The 17,685-nt window shown below is 44.7% G+C and overlaps 1 protein-coding gene across 2 annotated transcripts in view; it reads right to left on the reverse strand.

The window, feature by feature from the left end:
* LOC311505501 (AT-rich interactive domain-containing protein 1B-like) overlaps positions 1-17,685 on the reverse strand; it is a 181,624-nt gene that overhangs the window by 16,453 nt on the left and 147,486 nt on the right. For both annotated transcript variants that reach the window (XM_084569105.1, XM_084569104.1), the window contains exons 8-10: positions 8,967-9,282; positions 7,757-7,909; positions 1,598-1,722 (exon numbers count right to left, since the gene is read on the reverse strand). In XM_084569105.1, the coding sequence (XP_084425231.1) occupies positions 1,598-1,722; positions 7,757-7,909; positions 8,967-9,282 (594 nt within the window). The remainder of the gene's footprint in view (positions 1-1,597; positions 1,723-7,756; positions 7,910-8,966; positions 9,283-17,685) is intronic.

Below are 17,685 nucleotides of genomic sequence, written 5' to 3' on the forward strand. Positions count from 1 at the left end.
TTGCATTCAAGAGATGTTTGCTGACAAGATTTGTTTCTGCTTTCAAAGACACTTTGTGTACCTTCATTAGGTTTCTAATTGAAGGAGAGTTAAGATCCTTAAGACTACCTTTCATAGAGCCAGCTGCATATTTCTTATTAACAGAGAGAAGGGGTCCTTGGATACAAGGCTCCCATCTTTATTTTTCCCTTGTGAGCCGCGGCACGGTGGGAAAACTAATGGCTTTTTACCATGCCCAGGGGCAAACCAGATGAGTTTTGTGGAACCTTGGCACTCTAATTCGTTTGAAGTTTTCCAAATGTCACGCATTCTGATATTTGGTTTTGAATAAAAGCTGCCTTTCATTTTGGGGAGCCACGGTGCTCTCCGAGGTACGTTTAGCAACAATGCAGTGGGGTGAAGGGCTGAAAGAAAAACCGATGCACCGCATTAATCTTTGCTTCCTGTACAGGAAAAGTAAAAGCAATGAGAAAGTAACCAGTGAACTCTTGTTTTCTTAGCCTTTTACTCTGTTTTGCCACCCCTCGCCCTCGTCTCTGTCTGTGGCTCTGAATGGAAACGGTCCTGGATAGGTCCTGTATACATTGACGTAAACACATGGGTTAATCTTGTTTGGCATAGCGTACTGTCGAACATTAACCGAGAGGACTGTCAGGTTCTTCTCTTTTTTACAAGCATGAATTCTGGAAGAATTCACCCAAATAATGTTGAGGGTTACAACGATGCACCAGCGGATGCACCAGCGTAATCAATTATGTCCATTAACCAAATCGATTTGCTTGAAATATGTTGTTGCGATGTTTCCATTCAACCCCAATTATCGCGGCTCCCGTTAACAAGCAAGCCAGAAAGTGAGACATTATCCAGGAAAGTCCGATTGACAACCGCTATGCACAAGGATTTCAAGTATTGGGCTATTACAGTGATTTTTGGTTTGGATATTTGGTTGGTGGTCAGTGCCCGGGAGTCGTTGTTGTGAAATGATCTGATGTTTTTCAGATACGTTCCGATAGTTAGAGCAGATGCTAACAGTTAGTATGTCAACGCTGCTTTCCAGTGCATTTTGCAAGTTGTAAACTGTCAGCATACTGTTCACGTATACACTAACAACTTAAGAACGTAGATTTCTACCATTGTTCTGTGGGTATGAGTAACCTCTTACAGATTCCAATTGCAAATAGCACAAGTCATCTAAGTTAAATCATATTGAACACTATCTTTGGTATACCCCCTGTTTCCCACTACATCAGCTTTTACGATGACTGGTATCATGGAGGAATGTTAAACGGTTTCTACATACATGCAGTACAAAAAAAAAAATCATGTTAGCAGAAAATGTCTGAATTAAAGTTTGAAAGTGTAATGGTAGACATTATGTATATTATTTAAATATCATGTATATCATTTAAGTTTAACAAAGTGCCAACTAACTACTACATCTATAGATTAACTGACCTAATGAAAAGATAATCAATGAGATAAGATATGCCGGCATTTGCATTGCTAATGAGAACCTTATCTGCTCGTAGGTTAACAAAACAAACATAACAGACCATAAAATAATCTGTGCTAGTCGGCTTTCAGTTACTGTAAATACCTGAAGGGGGCATATTGTAGCCTGGACCCTGTGCGTTGCCCGTGGCTGAAGTGTTGTTGGCTGTTGGCTGGCTGTAGGGGACAGTGCTTCCTTGGGCGATGCCAGGGCCTTGGTAGTTGCTCTGCCTACCGCAAATAGAGGAGAAAGACGTTATTTGAATCCAGCCAGATTCGCAATGTAATGCCAGCCTGTGGAAAGATACTGTAAGTGGGCAACAGTAAAAGCTGCAGAGAAACAGAAGTCACGTAATCATACAGAGATGATATCTGGCCCTGTCTGTGTCTGCCGTCTCTTTTACTGCTGTAGTAAAACTGAACAGCGTGTATATCTGAAAGTCACAATAAAAAAGCAAAGTACACAACATATCCCTGATCAAACAAACAGCTCTTCCAAAAGATTGACGATGAGCACGCGGCATCAGAAAATAAAAACTCCTCTATCCTCCCATCTTTGCTCTTCTCTTCAATTACCCCGCCGCCCCCTTCCCTTTTCTCCCCCTCTCCCCCCCTCTCCCGTTCCCACAAGTCATAATTTAACTAATTAAGGTGTGCTTTTGGAGAGGATCATGTTATTTGTTTCCATGGTGACAGCGGAAATCAATGCCGCTCAACCTCCCTCCCTCAGCCCCTCTATTCCTCTCTCTCAAGTGACATCAGAGGGGCTTATCTGCAACCTGCTGAATACTGGCCATCCGTGTATGTGTGTGCGCGCGTGTGTGTTTGTTGCGCGTTGCTGTGAGTGTGTTTGAAGGCAGCGTCTATCATTGCAGGTGCACAGGCCAGCACCAGTGACACAGGGACTGAAAGGGAACACCGTGTTTGGAACAATTCGGTCTATCTCCTGCTGACTCAAGATTATCTCCTGGACAACCGTGTGAAAAAAGACCGGGAGAGAGGTGGAGAGAAAAGAGACAGGGGCCTAAAGGATGAAAGAAAACGTCTGAGAATTCAAGATGATATAAGTTGGTGGAAGGAGAGGCAAAGAACCGAGAAAGTCAAATGTAAAGGAATAAAGCATGGAAGGGAGCGACGAGCCACAAGGAGGAGCATTTGGCGCTGAATGTAGAGCTGTCTTACGTGGACGAAAAGAAAGACGCTATCCGGATTTGTGTCAGTCAATTCCCTCCTAACTGCCATCTTTCTCTCTTTCACACACTCACACAGACATATAATGTAATACCTCGTGTTGGAACCGATACACATTGCCTGAGAGGAGGGATCGGCTTGGTAAACCTCCCCATAATCTCATCTCACAGATGTAATTAGTCATAGAGCACGGCTGATGATACATATGTAATCCCTCTATGGGGGCCGAGGTGCACAGGGGAGCTCCATGGCAAAGAAACAAGCACACCAAATCCACGCTTATCTGGCCCCATTTCCCTATAATGGTGGGGGGATATAGACTCCTTCATTTGCTGCCTACGTGTTCCCTAAAAAGCTCTGTGTGAGTCAAGACACAGAAATAAATTTACCTTTTGATCGTCGCACCTTCTCCAGCTCGCGTTCTGCATGCAAACTCCCCCAAAAGGGAGCGCAGACACGCCGGCGAGGAGAAAGAAGTTTTACAGATGCCTTCGAATCGCATTTATCCATACTGTGAAAACGCCCCTCACCCACCTCAAGCAATATATAAGCGCGAGCTCTCGTGTGAATGGTGAGCTATCCAAATCAACAACAACAACAACAACAGTGGTTGGTGGTTTTCGACTGTGGCGCTCTCCCATTATGACTAATTCATGTCATAAAAAAGCCCATTAGAAAGCACTTGATGGAGGCACTGCACAGCGTTTAATCACACTTAATATATGCATGTGCCGCTATCGGGATTGGGGAGGGCAAAGGGAGGGGGTGCAGCGCATTCATCTTGCTCTTGGGCACCTTTATTCTGGTAAAGGAAAAAAAAAAAAGAGGATCCTGTTGCCGCAGAGAGAGAAATAGTGAGTGGAGGAAGAGATGAGTAAGAGGAGGGATGGAGGTATGGAAATGGAGGCAGAGGAAGAAAAGAAGGAAGGAGGTGGAGGGAAAGAGGGATATTAAGGCAAGAAGAAGCTTGAGTGGAGTGTGTATGGGTCCCTGGTGGTCCGATGGGGGGCGTACTTTCAGCTCAGGGCCCCTAAGCTGGAGGTAATCACTGTTCCATGAGACTGAGCCGAGGGAACACGCGCAGTACGAAACATGGAAACATCTATCCAAACACCATCAGGCCAGTGCACTCTCAGTTTGTTGTCTAGGATTGGCCTGAGGAGAGGAAACCGCTGCGTTTACTGGGTTAATGTTGTCTAAGTTTTGACACGTTATTAGAGTGAACATGTGTGGAAATTCAGATCCGGCATTGAAACTTTTTGGGCAATTCAGCTGAAATAAAGATCTTAGAAATCCACTTTCAGCCACTTCAAAAGCCGCAACTACAATTCTATTGTTTTTCTATTCATTCTTTTTAAATGCTCTACTCTCACTGTCCTTCACTCCCCTCTTGTTTTTTTTTTTTTGTTTTTTTTACCTAATTCCACACACACACACAGAAATCTCTCTCTTTTGCTATTCAGTCCACATGTGTGAAGGGCATCTGAGAAGGCCACTTTCACACCGTGGGCAGAGTGTGTGTGTCGAAGTGTGTTTGAGCGTGTCCTTGTGTTCCTGTTGCGGGGTGGGTGCCGTTGCCAAGGGGATGCCATGGTTACGAGGTGCCAGCCAACCAGCTGACGGTGCCTCTCTAGAAGTGGCAGAGCCTTTGTCCTTCATTCGTGGTGACAGGCCGCGCCGATGCCTCCCAGCGCTGCTAACTGGACGAGACAGCAGAAGTGCTGGGATTGCAGGACTGTGTGATGGCTGAGCAGCCCTCCCTATCGATCCCTCTTGCCCGGTGCATGTCTAAGTGCGGGTAGGAGAAAGTGAGAGAAAAAGAGCCAGAGAGTGGCTGCTGGATGGAAGGATGGAGTGGATCGGCTGGAGGCTATGAATTATATATGGACCCAATCTGTTCTCAGGGCAACTTGGGCTCAATGCTCCTCCAAACTCCTGACTCAACTCACCATGCGCACTCTCACACACTCGCACACAAACACATGCACACAGAGGGTAGACCAGAATAAACCCCCCACAAAAAAAATAAAAGGACAGCTTTTAACATATTAAATCCAGAGAAAAGCTACCCTCCCCTTCTCCCTCCCCTCCTTCCCAAACATCAAACAGCTCAGGATGGATGGATGGAGGAGAAGCCATTTATTTTGCCCATCTAATGAAAGCAGAGCGCTCCGCAGCGCTGCCAAGTCTGCGAGCGACAAAGCGCCACAGGCAGCATCCCCCGTTCTTGACATTCAAGCGCTGCTCTTATTTATTTAGCAAATTTACTTACTAAGGAGGTCAGAAATGAATTATTTGGCGAGGATTTGCCTGGGAGCACTCTCCTCTCCTCTCTTCTTCCCTCTTCCAACATTTTTCTCCCTTCAATTTCCCTTTTATTTACGGCTCTTTTTTTTCCCCGAGCTTTGCTCTTCTTCTACTAAGTGCTTATTTTTCCGACAGTTCGCCCGTTCCTATAGCTCCAGGAACTTTTAGTCGAGTGTCGCCGGCAGCGCTGGAAAGTCATTTGAAAAGCCAATTTTGTCCTCAGAAGCTGCTGCCAAGAAAAGCTTATACCTTTTAATACTTTGTGTTCTCCGCTCTTTTCCAAAATCCCCAACATTAATCTCCAGCCCCTAAAAAATTTTGCGCTGCACCTTTCTTCCAAACAAACTTGTGCCTCCTCCACACTGACAGCCTTGACATTGTCCATGTTATACGAGCATAACATATCATGCTGACAACTGGCAGCCTAGCATCCACAGAAAGTCAAAACTTTCCATGACAATTTAATCCAATTTCCAGATTGACTGGCAACTATTTGACACACGATATATTTACAAGTTCACTCTTTTGTTGTTGCGGTAACAACAAGAGCTTGAGTTACTGGAAAACAAAAAGGATGTTGAGTCTTTGTGCCTAAAATAAGTGCTATACTTCACCACTTCAACCTTGGGTAGAGCAACAAGACTCTTGTTTTAGGAGCGCCAAACTCTCTAGGCCAACACCATTTCCCTCGACCACAAATCAAACTGATTAACTGATAAAAACGGGACATTTGTTTGTGATTCCAGTCTGCCAGCAGAGGAGAAAGTCGGAAAGGGCTCAGGGGGGAAAAAAAGCACTCCGTACGACACACTTTATGAAGATTTAATCTCGACCCACGCCCGCAGCCATGGGATACCAGAAGTGGTTGTCCTCTGTTCATTTGGAATTCTTTTCACTCAGTGTAATGAAGCCGGAGTGTGCCTACCAGAGTGTGAGAGTCAGGAGAGGATGAAGACGAGGGAGGCAGACATGTAGAGGGTTATTGGCGGGGAACGAAGGGATGTGAAAGGAGGAAAAGAAGCAGAGACCAGCCAATGATTTTGCTGCTAACTAGCCCCTGATTTGGAAGGCTGGGAGCAGGCGGCTGTGGCAGCCGGGGTTGATGCATCAAAGGGCGAAACTAGACATGTGCTACGACTAACAACTTGTTTCTCAGACAGAGAAGAACTAGGTCTGAATGTTTCACAATGTTGCGCTGAGATCTGCAGCGCAAACGGGGTGCTGGAGCCTTTAACTGCAGGTTTTCGGAGGCCAATTTTCTCCTGATCTCCCTCAGATGTTCTAAAGTGGGATCTGAGGAAGAAAAACATAACAAGGCCGTGTTGGAGACGGCGGAGAACAAAAAGCAAATTGGGAGGAAGAAAGACTGAGGGAGATAAAACGGTCGGGGTAGGATAACAGAGCTGCGCAGAGGCGAAGAGGGGTGATGCAGTTGGGAGAGTTGGTAAAAAGAGAGAAACAGGTGGGAGGAGACAGAAGACAAGCAGACAAGGAGGGATGAAAGAGGGAGAATGAGCAAGAGCAGACAAGAACAACAGCGAAAGTGAGACAGGCGCAGACATCCTGACAGAGTGTTCAGCAAAGATGTCCATCGTAAGAAAACCTTTTGGACCATTTCTGTTTTCATTCAGTTTAAAAAAGAACTTTCTGCAAGAAGAAGTCTAATTCTTCAAATGTGTGAACACTGATATGTTTTGGAAGCTAATAGTCACATCTAGTTGGTAGATTTTTGCACTAGCTACTTCATGAAAAGCTTTTGTTGTTCTAAACATCCAGTGTCTGCTTGGCTTTTTTTTTTTCCTTCTCTCCAGTGACGCCGGGGTTCGAATAAACACGATAACAGCTGGGAAGTTAGCATGCGCGTCAACACGCGCCGCAGTTCAAAAGAGAAAAGAAAAGACGCATTTCAAACAGAAAATCAAAAGCGCTGCACTCCTTGCTTGCAATGTGATCTCTGCAGTGCCGTTAAAAACCACGCATTAATGAGAGTTTAATACCAACGATGGAGGAAAAAACAAAACAAACACCAAACAAAGGAAGGAACTGGCGGGGACATTCACAGTTGACAGTGAATCAAATTGGATCGCTGCAAAGTCGGAGAAACAGACGAAGACGCAAACATACTTTTTGGCCAGATTTGTAAACAAACAGAGAGACGGAGTGGGAGACGGAAAGCCTCCCCCTCCAGCACCACCACCACCACCACGGCGAGCGACACCTCTCTGGTGTCTTGGTGAATGTGAGGAGAGACTGACAGGCAGTCTGATTGGTCCCAGCAGTGGGGATCATGTCATGCCACTTCTTATTGACAGCCCAGCCATCTCTTAATGGCTTGGCCAGCATTTGCATTACTGTGTGTGTGTGTGTGGCGGGAGGTGGGCATGCACGGCCTCCTCCCCCGATGCACGTAATTAATCACACACACTGTCAAGCACACACACACACACCCACACAGAGACACTGCTTTTACAGTGCACACGCCGACTTGAAACTCTACGTGTCTGTGTCCATGCATGATACTGTAAGCTCTCACTTGCTGTTGCCATTATAGTGACTAAGCGATGCCTGTGATGATACTGATGACTACGGTGATGGTGATGATGGCAATTACAACAGTAACAATTATGACTCCTCTTGTTTTGCTGTCAGAGGGAGCTCGGGAGAAATATCATCATGATCCCTTTAGTTCTGTTCTTCACACACACATACAGTACATGCTGCACACGTCTAACAGCAGACACACACGTGGCGATGGCGATGAACCTACCTATGTTGCTGTGAATGTGAGGGAGGCAGGATGGATGGATGGTGAGGTCTGGGTGGAGGTGAAGGTGGTGGACGGGTGGAGGATGGGTGGGGTGTGGGCCAGTGGGCGGAGGAGGGCTGCATCTGGGCCGGGGGCCTCGCATACTGAGGCAGCCTGCGGGCCGCCGACAGAAAGAGAAACTTCATCTGAAACATCAGCACTGGCTCACATATGACTCACGCATCGACCAAAATGCAAATCAACATCAACAAATGTTCATCTGCCACTTCGGCCTGCAGAGCGCTGGCGAGAAAGCTCCCATGATGCACTGTTTGGAGGAAGCGCAGAAGCCCATCCTTCCTCTCAGAAGACAGCCATGTTTTCACATGTTCCCCCGGCAGGGTTCAGCAAAAGTTTACTGCCCACGCAATCCCACAACAGCCCCCCGTCTTCAACACTGCAAGGACTCGTATAGTCAAAGCTCCAGCCCTGATGGAAAAGTAATACCCCTTAACTCATATACCGTTATAGCATCAAAGTGCTTTGTATTTGTGTTAAGGTGCTCGGTGTCACCTCTGTCTCTGGTGTTTTCACAGTTAAACCTGTGGTTTGCTTTTTCGTCTTTTATGTTTTGACACTGCGGCATTCAGGCCATGCAGCCTTCTCGCGAGCCAATATCTCTCTCTTTCTGCAACAAATGGCACTTGGTGTATAGAGCCAGATATCAAAATGTCAGGCACTTTATGAGATGTGTGAAAATAGGGATTGCTCCACAAATGGCTCATAGAAGAGTGGAACCCCTGAGAACAAACTCTTGCCTCCATCTGAAAAGACTGAGAAAAAAAGAGAAAAAAAAAAACTCCATGGCACAGAAACTCTTTTCAGCTCACCTCCCCACAGTGACCTGCAGAGAAAAGTCACTCACCAGACAGTGACGTAAGACAGTGATGCTTCTTGGTCACTGTTTATACTGTTAGCATGGAGGAAATCAGTCCCAGAACCAGAAAGTGAAAACCACTTCAGTTGGAATGACACTGAAATACTATTCTTCTTTTTTCTAGTTTTTATCACTTAAGTTAAACAGAGCTGTGATTAATTAATAAGCTCATACACACACGTATTAACACATACAGTAAGCAGACTGTGGACGAACATAGACGAGGTATCACAGGCAAATGAAGCAGAAACGTTTACATAAATTAGAGCCTAAATGTTTTCGCCGTGTTCTTACCTGTTGTGCACTGAGTTGGCAGATCCTGGCATGGCTGCTGCCTCCTGGGCCTTGCGGCTGGAGCCACCCAAAGAGGGAGGACCCATCCCTGGCCCGGCTGGTTGGGGCATGCTCGGGGAGCTGGGACCCATGGGTGGGTACGCCCTGTTCTGACCGCCTGGGCCGTGGCTGCGTCCTCCAGGTACAGGCTGGCCGGGCCCCTGGCCGTGCATGGGGCTGGTGGCGTTTATTCCCAGACTGTTGGTCATGCCGGGGCCGGGGCCACTGTAGCTGGTACTGGCTGTCCCACTGTAGTTAGAGGGCCGAGGGTAGTTACCTGTAATAAAAAACATGACGTTTGAATTAGCTAACAAATGCTTAAAATCACTGAAATTTTTAAACATCACACATAATGTCACATGGAAGGTAAAACATGAGCCGTTGTCACTTGAGAAATATAACTTCCCTCCTAAGTTTGATAGATTGCCGGTAAGAGTGACACAGAAAGGCTTCTGTGAAATACTGTAGTCGCAGATGGGCTTTATGAATCACTTCATTTGAGAGAAATGGAGTGTGCATGTCAGCTGATACTCTTATACCCACAACAGTGACACATACAACGATTTCATCCATCAAGGAAATAATGCTGTGACAGATGAGGAATGTAAAGAGCAGGGCTAAATTCTGACTCACAACCTCAACAAACATCAGCGGTTGCAGGAAAAACTGTTTGGGGTGTGGACTGGCGACATTTTTCACAGCTGTAGGTTGCTGGAAGGCCCTGGGAACAATTGCGAAGCTTAGGGCTGACTTTGTGAAACACTTGAGAGGAGCTTTAATCTGCAGTAAATGCTTTCTTGCTGCCCTGCAGTGCCACATGGCCGTGATGCCAGAAGCTTTCCTAAGGCACACTTAAACCCCTCCATTTTGGCTTTAAAAGCCCAGCTCAACTCCAACTGCAACAGAAGCTGAAAGAGAATCGCCATGCCGTCATGTACAACATGTACATACATTTAGGCGCACTAGAAGCCACCTACTGTACATGTAAGTGCACACCCACACATACAGAGCACAACATCGTATTCCCTCTGCATGCACTGAGCTTTTTCCACTGTGATACTCCCCCCCTGGGACAAATCCCTTGCAAAATAGAAATGGAAAATGTGGCATCCTCTATTGTGAAGGGGGCTATTTATTTTGATTTGATTAAGGGTGCTTTAGTTGGGCCTCACTGCTTAATCCCCTGAGAATATGTCTGGAAAAGGGGATCAAGTCCCTTTAAAACCTGAAGGCTTTTCCACACACTCGAATGAGGGAAGTAAAATGACAATATTCCACACAGGAGGGGGAAAAAAAAAAATGACTCTGAAAAATGGAAACGGCTTCCCAGTGTCCTCGAGCTGCTTCATCGAAGACACTTTCCACATGACATAAGCCAGCGAGTCCAACAGAGGGAGAGAGAGAGAGAGAGCAGGAGGAAGCAGCAGAGGGTGGGAGCAGAAAGAGACAAAGACAGACAGACAGACAGAAAAGCACGGGGGAGGAACTCCTAACCCCCAAGATAGGATTTATATGGAATCAAAATAAAATTCTTTCCCATAAAAGTCAGCGACTCCACTCAAATTTGTCCAGAAATTGTGATGAAATCTACTGTGGGAGATGGGAAAAGAAGAAGCGGATTATTTCTGGGGAGGCTTTGGTGAGGCGGTGAGCTGAGTACGGCTGACACCTGTCAAGGGTTTTGGGGCCATAATAGGGAAGCGTTCAGGAAGAAAGGATGTCTGCTAACGAACACAGGAGGATATGTATGGAGCACGGTACACGTGTGTGTGTGTGTATCTGCTTGACTGTGTGAATGCATATATAATACTTTCGAGACCTTGCAACCAGTGAAAGACACATTTCCATGTCTCTTCTAGTCATAAGCGACTGCCTGCAATGCTGTGGAAAATCCTGGGCACCATGCCCTGTAGCCTCCTCACTCTCAGCTCAGCTGGATGGTTTTCTGCAGATGAACAAGGCCCCAGTCAGCGACCTCTCTCAGCCCTCTTTGGACAGCTGTTGAGACCCTTGTCATGGCTGCCTGCCATGCATTCTCAACAGCCTGGGAGGACCCTTTGTGGTTTTTGGCCCTTATGACTGACTGAGTCTCCAGAACACCTCCCGGGGAGTTGTTCATAGCATATATTCCCTTTTGGAGAATCTGCATTTTCTTCCACTTTTAGCGCAAAGCCCCAGAAGAGGGAGAAAGTTCCTGGAAGTTTCCATGAGAGTGTGTTCAACTTCTTTTTTTTTTCATAAGCCAAATCTAACTGAAGAGATTTGTTCTGGAAAAAAAGTGTCATTAAGTGAGCATGCGGCATTGAGAGAACTTATCAGCTTTGATGAACTACCATTCAAACTGCTCTAGTAGTGGGCTATGTTTGCCTCGGCTGACAAAGGGAAGACAGAGTAGCTGTGGGATAGGTTTAGTGCTAAGCTTTCCTATGAGAGTCTTGCTCCGTCCTGACAAGAATGATTCACTTCCTGAAGGATTGGTGCTGCGCCAGAGTGCTTCTTCAAGGACAGATAGCGTACTAACCCACGTTTTAAAATGACTGAGAGCTCAATCTCAAAATCCTAGGTGTTTTCATAAGAGCTACTCACGCTTTCAACGACTTTGGAAGTGCTATTAGACGACATCAGATGAGGAAGTGGGATCGTCGTTGAGGTCAAATTTAGTCTAATTTAGAATAAAAAAAAAAAAGAAGCAATGATGACTCCATGTGGTGATCTATTTACCTAGTTTTAATGAGATATGAGTTACTTATTACTTGTCAACAAAAAGCATTTAGACCTGGAAGGCAAAAAGGTCCACCTCAGTTAAGTCTCAGTTGAGCTGTCATTGTGACATTGTGCTTTCTGTAAGGTACTGTGAAAAAGATTAGCTGCTTTATTGCGCAGTCTGACATCTAACTTCACCGGTGTTCAAACAGGGAAAAGAAAGTGCGGTGTTAGTTTATATTTTGTACGTGTATACACAGAAGTGTGTCATCTACTTTACCTATGTTGCATGCTACTCCCATTACTCTAGAAACTAATCAAGGAGGGACAAGAGGGAAAGAGGACAAGGAGGATGTCATTTCTTATTTGCACCTTCTCGCGTCCTTGTGGCTCTGCCTTGGTTTCTTGCCTGCTTCTTGGCAGTTGGCGCCTTTGGGGAGGCTTGGTGGTATTTATAGCGCGATGGAGGGGAGAAGAAGGAGAAGGAGCGCTCATGGTGCTTCGTTCACAATTACATGGAAATTCCCGGCACGGTCACGCGTTTGGTGGACGCTATAGCCTGCGCCGGGTTTAATCCCTGCAGTCCCGAGGGATAGCTGGAGTGTGACCGAGCAGATTACTGTCGACTGCTTCCTCAGCAGACCGGACCAGGCAGCGCTAACAGCCGAGGCAGGCATTCTCCCGTCTGCGCCGGAGTAAGGTATGGTGGTGCACCAGTGCGCCCTCCGGACCTGTGAACTCCATCAATAAGGAGTGAAACGCAGATTACATGGCTACATGCTTCAGCTGCCAAGGACAGGAGCGTGTGCTGGCGGTCCATGTCCACATATGGTTGAACACAAATAAAGGAAGTGAATAACAGCAATTTTCTCTCTTACTTTTTTGTGAAAGTGGTCTGAGTTGGAAGAAAATGGTTTCAGGCAGGGAGGGGGGAAGAAGCATAGAGTGTTGACAAGCATAAAGGATCCGGTAGTCATTTTGTCCCATCTTAGTCAGGAGTTTTCTAAATGTCAGTATGGGTGCTTTAAGGCACTATCCTCTTTTCTGATGCTACTTAATGTGTCATTCAGTAGTTGAATACTTTTTTTTAAAACTTCATAACACCACCAGAAATTAGGCAACCCGATATAGATCATTCACACAGAAAAATGGCAGACTTCTTCACTTTCTTTATATAGCTTAAAAGAAACTGTATTGGACTGCAGTATTCATGTTCAACTTGCTGGGATGGATAGTTTTTTTTGCTGCATCTTCTCTTGCCCGAGGCCCCCACATCCTCTCCCAGCCACCTCAGCACCTTCCCCGGCAGGGTTTCTGATTCTGAGTAGGGCCAGGGTGCGCCTTCGGGCTGCTGAGCTCCACACACTGTCAATTTCTCCCAAAAAACTCCACTCCCTCCCCTAGGCGCTGGCTTGAGTCACGGCTTTCTTCTTCTTCTTCTTCTTTTTATTTTTTTTGTTGGGCCGAATTACACTGCGGCTCGGGCAAAGTACCAAGGCTTAAAAGTCCTGTCTGAAGCATGGTCATTACCAGCGAAGTGCTTAACCCCTCGAGGGGGGAGTATGTGGTGGAGGGAAATATGCAATGGGTGGGAGAGAGAGCGAGAGCTGAGACAGACTCCAAATCTCTCTCCTGTAATGGCATAATATCCTCCTCCCCCGTCCGTCTGTGTGTCCACTGTTCTCAACATGCTGGCTCTGTACCATGGCCAAGTGCATGTCTTGAAAACAGCTGTTGGAGTCATTTGAGTCCTGAGGAGAGCCCGATATCAACACAAACAGTAAGAGATCAGTTTAACTGTGGATAAAGAGGGCTTTCAAAGGACAGCCATAAACATTTAAGAGCTTAAATATTTTTTGGAATCATTGGGTAGTCCTCTCACTGAAAGAGCTTTCATTTCGGCAGTGAGAAAACAGGAAAGTGGAAAGGCTTTTGGCAAGCACGATCTGGAAGAAAACCTTTGGTTACGGTCTGGAGAGCAGATTTATCTAATCAAAGATCACTGGAAACAGCTACAGAATATTTAGTTTTTGTTTGTAGAAGGGCCATATCCTGCTGTAGTCTCATGTATCACCATAACTTTATATTGGATTGAGCTTATGTAGTTGATTACACAATCTGCACTATAGTTGATTAACTTTTACAAAAGAGCCGCCTGTGACGTTACAGACTGCCAAACAGTTTTTAGGTATTTTGGAGCGCTACAAACTATCCTGGTGTGTGTTGCACTTGTGCAAATTTTATGACACACAACCTAAAGCTCTCCCAGCAAAGAGATGCCAAGAAAAACAGCAGAGCAGAGTTCAGGAACTTGGACTGGGACTCTGTGTTGGCTAATTTGTAAGGACGCTAGGGAGAGGGAAGGGAAGCAGATGGAGCTGTCATTAAGAACAATGACCAGCAGCTGTCTGCCCTGTTCACCCCACACAGTCAGGGCTCAGGCTATGTACTGGAGGCCATGTGAATCTTTAATATTAGAAGGAGAATTAAGTTTATATCAAGGTAAAGCCTGCCAAAAAACCCTTTTGCCAAAAGCAAAATGCATCATTAACCAAGTCTAAGCATACGGTGTTGCTACAGTACAGTAAAATACTTTCTAATGTAAATATTATACTTCTGATACATCATTTAATATACTACCTCATTGTATTTTCAGTGTGGTGTCAATGTTTTAGTGACTGGAATTCCTTGCTACCACCCACCAAGAAATGGTTTTCCTCTATTTTCTGACTGACCACCAAACTCAGGTTAAAGAAGGTTTAGCTTGGGGAAAGGCGAATGACAGGAATCGAGCATGCCTATGGCGTGGGTATGGCGTACATGCAGCTAAGTATCCTGGCCTTCCCAGACATTTACCACATCAAATCAAAGCACACTGCAACAACTGCGAATGGTCTGAAATGCATTTCACGTCCACATCTCTCAGTGACTGGACAGGCTGAGAAAATCCACTTTTCTATGAACCGTTTTTGTGTGTGCCTGTGTCAGGCTGCATCCTGCTGGGGACGGCTGCTGCCATCAAGGAGTGTCATTGCTATGGGGTGGGGGTACCTGGTCTGGTCTAGGTGGGAGGTACATGTCTAAGTAACATCTACATGAATGAATGCAGGTCCAAAAGATTCACAGCAGAACATTGAATTGTCACAAGATGGTCAATGTTATTTACTTCTCCTGTCAGTAGTTTTAAGGTCTCTATGTAGATTTGACACCATATAACCAAAGCTTTAATGGTAAGATATTAGAGGTATTATTTTTTTATTGTCATATAGTCATATTTATAGTTATAAGTTTCTTGTTCCGCTTAATTCTGTGCGCAGCCACTCAAGTGTCATTTTTAAGTTACTTGACAGACTGCTGTCTGAAAGTATGTCATAGTGATGCAGGACACATACAGGTCAGTTGCAAGTGTATTATATTTGACAGGAATATACATACACACATAAACTGTTTACTATATGCGTGTAACGAGAAGCTGCTTTCTGTTTCTGATGGGAACATCTCTCCTGTCATCCCAGTGAGATTTCACACTCGTCTGCCTCCAGAGCTCCTTCCCGGCGAGTCCGCCTCGCTGTCGCTCTGCGCTTACTTCATTTCTCTTTTTCTCTTTGCTTACCGGGCTGTCAGCCCAGCCAAAGTCACATTAAGAGATAAGAGTGGGTGGAAAAGGGAGACCGAACACCAAATGCATTAGGACTATTAATCAACATTAACAAATGTGAGGGAGAGGCCGCAAATTTGGGAAAACACGCACGGATGGGCGCGTTTATCAAGGTGACACATTAAAACACACATTTACCAAAAAGCACCATAATGTTTCGTCTGGTGCGTCGCCAAAGGCGGGAAACGAAGTACAACAGCAGATGTCAGCGTTTGTTGGATGGCCGGGAGTGGTACGTTGGAGAAACAAGCGAGCGGAGAATCTTAATTATAGAAAACGATCCAAAGTTGTTTTTTTTTTCACAGATTTCCTGGAATCTGTGAGTAATGTTGTTTGTCGAAGTTTTTTTTTTTTTTTTTTTGAAGAGAAAGAAAAAGCTTAGACTGATGGTTGATACGACTGTTTATCATTTGGCTCATCAAACAGGCCTCCATCCTGTGGTAAACCAAAGGCTCCTGCTCAGAGGGCAATACAGCAATGACTATTCATTATTATTAATCACCCATGAAATTCATGAAACTTCACACTTTCATTTCTAAGCAAATATTCTTACTTTAAAATAACTTCATTAACCTCGTAGTTAATTAAGAATATCTGAATATGTGCTGTAACAGCTTGAATTAGCGGTCGCACTTAGAATCCAGTAAATTCACTGTATATATTGCCTATATATATATATATATATATATATATATATATAAAAATATAGGTATATACTATCACACTCTTGAGACATTTTGCTGTTAAACATTTCACAGTTGCAAAGCTGTGAAATTATTGCTACTATTATTACTATTTCAAGTCTCGCTGTGAATTTTAGCGCAAAAAGTTTCCTCCACAGAGTTTCTCCCTTGGCGTATGAGAGGAATGTTTTTGGTTGTTAATGCAGGAGCAAAAACACGCACGAATGACCAGTGAATTTCAGTATAAGTGGCTCATTACGAGAAAATATCAAAACTGAGTGCTTGTAAGATGTGGCAGCTCTAGTCAAAATACCCTAATCTAATTTTGGTACTCGAGTCAGTATTAAGATAAATGTGAGACTGTCCTTATTTGGATATAATATCCTATTGGAATGCTTGAATGTATTGTCATTTATACCATGTTTAGGGAGTGATAAAGGGACGACAAACAATCAAAAACTCTTTTAAAATACTGTCCCTTTTCTGTTATTATCAAATCATTCATCTGGAATAGGACATCATCATTCAGAGGATAAAACTCAGTCTGCCTTGTCAGTCTGGAGCTACCTCATAATCTTATCATGAGGTGGGCCAAGAGGTCCGTCCAGGGTTCAAGTGTCTCATGAATATTCAGAGAGTCACACCGTTTTTTTTTTTAAAGCCCATGGTGAGACCCACTACACATGAAGCGAGGAGACTGTAGGCTATATGTGTGTGTGTGTGCGTGTGTGTGTGTGCGTGTGTGGGAGATGTAGAGAAAAGAGATGTGGTGTTAGAGACAAAGACAAAGAACTGAAATGTCTTTCAAACTAGATCCTTTTGTATTCCTGATTAGCAACGTCTCTTTGACACCGATGACACTGATGTCAAGGACCAGTGTGACCCAAAATGACAGAAGTGGTTTCCCATCTGGGGCCATGTTCCTCTATATAACCCCCCCTCTGAATGGAAGATATGAAGGAATTCATCTGCCAGGTGAGACTAGTCAGAGAGTAGTGCTCCACAAATGCGATGGGCCTGCTAGTGGTTTTTTTAACGATTAATAATCCATTATGAGGCTTGACAGGAGTTTCTCTCGCTTTTGATTTTGAATACTGTTCCTTAAACTGTGGCCTGGGAGTTACATGCTCAACGATGCTCCAAGAACTTATCTTCTCATTAGAACCACTGACATTTTGACTGAGCTTTCGGTAAAATTACACGTACAAAGCTCCTGACTCCTACATCGGCCCTTGTGTCTTCACTAGATCTCTGCCTCAACTTCATCTCAACAGTAATATACAGCTAAATCTGGCACTTTGTGTAGAAACGTTCTCCTAATTTTTTTGTGGAAATTAGCGGAATTATGATCTTAATGTGAAACTATATTATACTAGCACTGACACCCTACATGCTGTTTTACATAATGTGTTTGTGTAATTAAGAGGCATGGCTGAAAAACACCATACTGTGCATAAATGTGTAATTTCTCACCTCGAAACAGTCCAAAAACAAACGTGTTACTTCAAATCACAATGCAATATATGAATATTATTGAAAATACAGTATTATATGTGATGGAAATACATAATAAAGTGGTGTGGCCTGATCATGAGTGCATTTAAATTGCGCAAAAAATTGTGCAGGGAAAATCACA

Source organism: Chelon labrosus (genome assembly GCF_963514085.1).
Source record: "Chelon labrosus genome assembly, chromosome: 20".
Classification (NCBI taxonomy): domain Eukaryota; kingdom Metazoa; phylum Chordata; class Actinopteri; order Mugiliformes; family Mugilidae; genus Chelon; species Chelon labrosus.